This window comes from Carettochelys insculpta, chromosome 1 (assembly GCF_033958435.1).
Source record: "Carettochelys insculpta isolate YL-2023 chromosome 1, ASM3395843v1, whole genome shotgun sequence".
NCBI lineage: Eukaryota > Metazoa > Chordata > Testudines > Carettochelyidae > Carettochelys > Carettochelys insculpta.
In genome coordinates, this window is record NC_134137.1 from 25,915,788 (window position 1) to 25,922,242 (window position 6,455).

A 6,455-nucleotide genomic window follows, 5' to 3' on the forward strand; every position below is an offset into this window, starting at 1 on the left:
CCTTCTTAGCAAAAGAGCTAGAGGAGTATTATTAAGATACAAACCAGTGAGTGCAAGAATGATCGTAGCAAGATTTGAAGCAAAACCGTTCAACATCTCAGTCCCTCAGGTGTATGCAGCCACGTCAAACAGTATGGAGGAAGAGACTGAGCTATTCTATAAAGACTTTACAAGGATGCTGGAGGAGATACCAGAGATGTGTTGATCATCAGAGGAGACTGAAATTCAAAGGTTGGAACAGAGAATGAAGATTGGGAGAGAGTAATGAGAAGGATTGGATATGGAGAAAGAAACAAACAAGGTGACAAACTACTAGAGTTTGCTCTGGAGCACGAGATGGTGATTTGCAACATGAGATTCCAAGAAAAGGACTGTAGAAAGTGGACATGGTGATCAAATCACAGGAAGTCCAAGAATATGATAGATATGATTTTGATAAGAAGGTGGGTAACATCAGTACACCAGTCCTGAACTTTCCAAGAACGGATATAGACTCCGACCAGTCTAGTGATCGCAAACATCAAGTTAAAACTCAAGAGAAAGTGTAAGACACAGTTTAAGAAGAGAAGAGACAGGGTGAGGCTAGGCGAGGAAGAAATAGGGAATGCATAGAGAGCAATGCTCGAAGAGATGAGGAATGCAGCCACAGAGAAAGACCTAGATAAGAGAGTCTAAGGGATTGCCATGGTGATAGAAAAGGCAATTGGACATACGGTTCCGGAAGAAGAGAAGACAATAAGAAATGGATTGCACAGAAGATGGTGATGTTGGTCCAAGAGAAGAGAGCATTGAAGATCAGAAGAAATGTTTCCAAGAAGGCAGGACATCAATATAAGGCGAAATACAATGAGGTAAAGAAAGTGGCCAGAAAGGATAAGGTAAAATGGTTAGAGGAGCAGTGTGAAGATATAAGCCACATCTAAACTAGCTGGCTATTTCGAAGTAGCCGGGCCAACTTCGAAATAGTGCCCGCTGCGTCTATACGTGCCAAGCACTATTTCGAAGTTGAAATCAACGTAAGGCGGCGAGACGTCAAAGTCGCTATCCTCATCAGGAGATGGGAATAGCGCCCTACTTCGACGTTGAACATCGAAGTAGGGCACATGTAGACGATCCGCGTCCTGCAACATTGAAATAGCGGGGTCCTTCATGACGGCCATCAGCTGAGGGGTTGAGAGACGCTCTGTCCAGACATGATGGGGTCAAATCTAGATATGACAGATCAGGAAAGGGATCTTGGAGTTATAGTGGATAGTTCTCTGAAGACATCCACGCAGTGTGCAGCGGCAGTTAGTAAAGCAAATAGGATGTTAGGAATTATTAAAAAAGGGATAGATAATAAGACAAAAGATATCATACTTCCCCTATATAAAACTATGGTACGCCCACATCTTGAGTACTGCGTGCAGATGTGGTCTCCTCACCTCAAAAAAGATATATTGGCATTAGAAAAGGTTCAGAAAAGGGCGACTAAGATGATTAGGGGTTTGGAACGGGTCCCATATGGGGAGAGGCTAGAGAGACTGGGACTTTTCAGTCTGGAAAAGAGGCGATTGAGGGGCGATATGATAGAGGTATATAAAATCATGAATGGTGTGGAGAAAGTGAATATAGAAAAATTATTTACCTTCTCCCATAATACAAGAACTAGGGGACACCAAATGAAATTGATGGGTAGTAGGTTCAAAACTAATAAAAGGAAATTTTTCTTCACACAGCGTACAGTCAACCTGTGGAACTCCTTGCCGGAGGAGGCTGTGAAGGCCAGGACTCTATTAGGGTTTAAAAGAGAGCTCGATAAATTTTTGCAGGTTAGGTCCATAAATGGCTATTAGCCAGGGGTAAAGTATGGTACCCTAGCCTTCAGTACAAGGGCAGGAGATGGATGGCAGGAGATAAATCACTTGATCATTGTCTTCTGTTCTCCTTCTCTGGGGCACCTGGCATTGGCCACTGTTGGCAGACGGGATACTGGGCTGGATGGACCTTTGGTCTGACCCAGTATGGCCATTCTTGTGTTCTTATGAGCTCTATGGTCGCCACGTGCAGCAGCCCCTTAAAGCTCCCCGCCCCCTTATTTCCTGTGCAGGAAGCTGAGAGCGTGTGCAGGCAGCAGCATACACCCGTGCCCAGCCTGCACGTTCTCACGAGCCCCAACCTACCACCCAGCACCCATGGCATCCAGCCAGCCCCCCAAGCGCCCACAGGGCACCCTCCCCAAGGGGACCCAGGGCTCCCAGCCAGCCAGCGGGGGAAGAGGCAGCGGGGCCCCTCCTGGTCGGAGGCTGAGATCCGGGACCTGCTGGGGCTCTGGGGCGAGGAGGAGGTGCTCCAGGTAATGGGGATCAAGCAGCGGAACGCAGATGTGTTCGCTCGACTGGCTGAGGGCCTGGCTGCCTGGGGTCACCCTGTCCTCACTCCTGACCACTTCAGGAGTAAGATGAAGGCGCTGCGGCAGGGTTACGCCCAGGCCCGGGACACAGCCAGCCGATGTGGGGCCACCCCCACCACTTGCTCCTTTTACAGGGAGCTCGGAAATCCTGGGCCCCCGGTACACCTCCTCCCCCCGGCCAATCTTGACACCTCGGGCGACAAGCCCCAGCAGGCCCCGGAGACGGAGGCCAGCCCTGCACCCCAGGGGCCCCAACAGGAGCCCACCCCTGGGGCAGCACAGCAGGAGGAGGAGGCGGCGGCCTCTAGCAAGGGGGCGCTGCTCATAGACCTCCCCTCCCACAGCTCCAGCAGGGCGTCCGCCCGATGGGTGTCCCCCGCCTGTGGGAGCAGAGCGGAGCGTCAGGTATGTACCCCAGTGCACACCCCCAGGGTTAAGGGGCAGGGACAAGAGACATGACCAGGGCCCTGCACACACCCAGATGACCATGGCCCCGAGGACAGCAGTGGCATGTCCCTCAGAAGAGTCCATCAGCCCCTGCCCCCCAGCGGGACAGCACCATGCCCCATCCCTGCGGATGGGGGGAATGGAACCTAGAGGTCCCCCCGAGGGGGGGAATAGTACACCCATCATCATCAGCAGCATCTCTGGGGCACGGTGATGGGGAACCAGCAGCAGAGGGATGGGGGGACATGGGCCACGGGTCAGGGCCCAGATTAACGGCTGTCTCCACTCTTCCCCTCTCTGTTCCACAGCTGCACCATCTGAGGGCCCTGAGAGCACAGGCACTGTGTCTGTTGTGCTGGACAGCCCACTGGGGCCATCGCAGCAGGCCAACCCAGCAGCGGAGCCCAGACCAGGCCAAGGATGAGCCCGACAGCGCCGGAGCCATCCCCGGGCGTCCGCTGACCCCCAGCTGCTCACCACCCTCCGGCATCAGCTGGAGATGTCTGAGCACTGCCTGCAGGTGGAGGAGCAGCAGCTCCACCTGCAGGAGCGAGCACTGGCCTGGCACCAGGAGGCTTGGGGGGCTTTCATGCGGACCTTTGAGTGGCTCATGGAGCACTTGGCCCCCTCCGTCACTCCGCCTGCCGTCCCTCCAAGCTGCCCTCCACCAGCAGCTGTCCTGGAGCCTGCCACCGAGGGGGACCACGGGCCTCAGAACCCGGCCCGGCCCTATCTGCCGGTTCTCCCGGCCCCTACCCAGCCTCAACAGGGCCTCCGGCCCAGACGTGGGTCGCGCCCCCCCCCACGCCAGGTGCTGGAAAACGGGTGAAGGGCCAAGGACGTTGCCCCCCCTCCTTTGTACATATTCTCCCCATCTTTGTAAATAGTTTATTTGTTCCACACCCCCTTTAGTAGCTGCCCCCCCATGTACATAGTTCCCCCCTTCTTTAATGTTGAGTTCATTGTTTTGTTTTAAAAAAAAAAAGTGTTGGTTTATTTACAAAAGAAGTGTGTGGGTGGCGTGTGCTCTCTTGTGCTCAGTGGTGTGGGCGTGGGGGCAGGTAGTGCTATGAGGGATGTGGGGGGGGGGGGGTGGCTCACCAGCAGCTGGCCCTGCCAGCATTCACCCCGCAGCCTGCTCAAAATGGGCCCGCATGGCCTCCCGGACCTAGATCCCCTCAGGGGCGACCTGGCAACTGGGGGCAGCGGGTGGCTGCATGTCAGCCCTGCCAGCCTCCACAGCCCAGCTCTGGAAGAAGGCCTCTCCCTTGCTCTCCACCAGGTTGTGGAGTGTGCTGCATGTGCCCACAACCTGGGGGTTGTTGGGGAGCCCTGCATCCAGGCGGGTGAGGAGACACCTCCAGCACCCTTTGAGGCGGCTGAAAGTGCGCTCGACCACCTGGCGCGCATGGTTCAAGCGCTTGTTGAACCGCTCCTGGGTGGCACTGACATGGCCGGTGTAGGGGCACATGAGCCAGGGCTTGAGGGGGTACGCCACGTCTGCAAGGAGGCAGAGGGGCATGGTGGTGTCCCCCACAGGGATCTCCTGCTGGGGGATGTAGGTCCCCGCCTCCAGCCCGCGGCACAGGCCTGAATTTCTCAACACGTGGGTGTCACGGGTGCTGCTAGGCCAGCCAACATAAATGTCCAAGAAGCGGCCCTGGCTGTCCACCAAGGCCTGGAGGACCACAGAATGGTAGCCCTTCCTCTTCAGGATGCGTCCTCCACTGTGCTCTGGGGCACGGATGGGGATATGGGTCCCATCTAGAGCGCCAAAGCAATCAGGGGAGCCCAGGCTGGCAAACCCCACGATAGCAGCATCTGGGTCCCCAAGGCGCACGAGCCTGTGGAGGAACAGGGCATTGATTGCGCGGACCACCTGCAGGGGAAGGACATGAGAGAGCACCCGTGAGGGGTGTACAGGGTGGGTCCGGCCCTCCCCCGGGCTGCCCATCTTCCCTGAGCTCCATCTCCTCCCCAGGCACCCGCTCCCCCACCCAGGTCCTCTTACCTCCATGACAACAGCCCCAACGGTGGCCTTGCCCACACCAAACTGCTGCCCTACAGATCGGTAGCTGTGTGGAGTGGCCAGCTTCCAGACAGCGATGCCGACCCGTTTCTCAATGGTGAGGGCACATCTCATGGGGGTGTCCTGGTGCCATAAGGCAGGGATGAGCCACTGGCAGAGCTCAAGGAATGTCTGCCGGCTCATCCGGAAATTCCGGAGCCAGCGGTCATTGTCCCACTCGCCAAGCACCAGCCGCTCCCACCAGTCCATGCTAGTGGGGTACCTCCATAGCCAGTGGTGTGTCCAGCAGGGGGAGGCTGGGAGGGCAGCAAGGTCTGGGGCTGCTTCTTCATCCCTCAAGGACAGCTCATCTTCCTCAAATAAAAGATGCTGAGCTGCCTCCTCCATGTCACTGTGCAGGGCGGCCACTGCTCTAGGGGCGGGTGTGTGGGCCTCTGGCTGCTGCTGCTGGGGGTCCATGCTGCTTACACGGGATGTGCGTGCTTGTGGCTCTGCAGACTGCGTGCTGTGCAGGCTGAGTGTGTCTGGGAGGGGCCCTTTAAGGGAGTGGCTTGCTGTTGCCCTGGAAGTGCTAGTCCACCCTCTGACCCTGTCCGCAGCTTTTCCTGGCACCCTTATTTCAATTTGGGCCACTTGTGGGTGTAGACGCTCCCCTGCAGCACCTATTTCGATGAAGTGCTGTCCTACGTCAACACTGAACGTCGACGGCACCAGCCCTGGAGGATGTGTAGATGCTACTCGTCGAAATAGCTTATTTCGATTTCCCTACATCTATTTCGCTAAGGTATTTCGATGTACCATCCCAGTGTAGACGTAGCAATAGAGAAGTATTCCGGGGAATGTAAGACCAGGGAGGTGTATAAGATAATTAGGAATGTTAATAGGAAGTGGCAGCTGAAGTAGATAACAATCGAATATGAGAACAAAGAGGTACTCATGAACAAGGAGAAGATTGTGCAGCAATGGACAAGATATTGCACTGATCTACACAAAGTACCGTTGGACTCAAGTGTCTCAGCCTGATCAAAGAACGGAAAGAGATCTCCACTGAGCATCAAGAGCAAGACCAATATTTTGAAGGAGGAAGTAGAAAGAGCAGTGAAACAACTAACGAACAACAAGACCCCTGGAAATAATAAGATCACAGGAGAGAGAATTAAATATGGTGGAGAAAGTATGATTCAGGAAATACACGAACTATGTAATATAGCATGGAAAGAAGGGAAGGCACCTAAGGAATGGCTAAGATCTGTGCTATTGACAATACAAAAGAAAGGAAGTACACTGGAGTACAAGAACTACAGAACAATTGCCCTAACGAGTCATCTAGGCAAGGTGCTGATGATGTTACTGACAGAGAGACTAAGATCACAGCTAAAAGAACATCTAGTGGATGAGCAAGCAGGGTTCAGGAAATATAGATGTACCATACAGCAGATATTGGCACTAAGACTGATAGTGGAGAAAGCTCAATGAAAAAACAAGAACATCTACACTTGCTTCATCGATTTTCAGAAGGCATTTGACAGTATAGATCAGAAAGTGACTTGGGCGGTGCTGGAGTCATATGGAGTGGGTAACAGACTG

General features: G+C 54.2%; 1 protein-coding gene across 2 annotated transcripts; it reads left to right on the forward strand.

The window, feature by feature from the left end:
• The first annotated feature begins 1,733 nt into the window (after positions 1–1,733).
• Positions 1,734–3,775, forward strand: LOC142003951 (uncharacterized). 2 transcript variants are annotated; one of them, XR_012642912.1, is made up of 3 exons: positions 1,734–1,811; positions 2,737–2,797; positions 3,148–3,775. XR_012642912.1 is itself a non-coding variant. In XM_074981347.1 (2 exons), exons 1-2 carry the CDS (start codon positions 2,024–2,026, stop codon positions 3,724–3,726), a joined length of 1,353 nt encoding a protein of 450 aa, XP_074837448.1. In that variant the 5' UTR covers positions 1,933–2,023; the 3' UTR covers positions 3,727–3,775. The 2 variants fall into 2 exon arrangements, 1 of the variants encoding a protein (XP_074837448.1); XM_074981347.1 differs by lacking the exon at positions 1,734–1,811 and having other exon boundaries at positions 1,933–2,797.
• Positions 3,776–6,455: the final 2,680 nt, after the last annotated feature.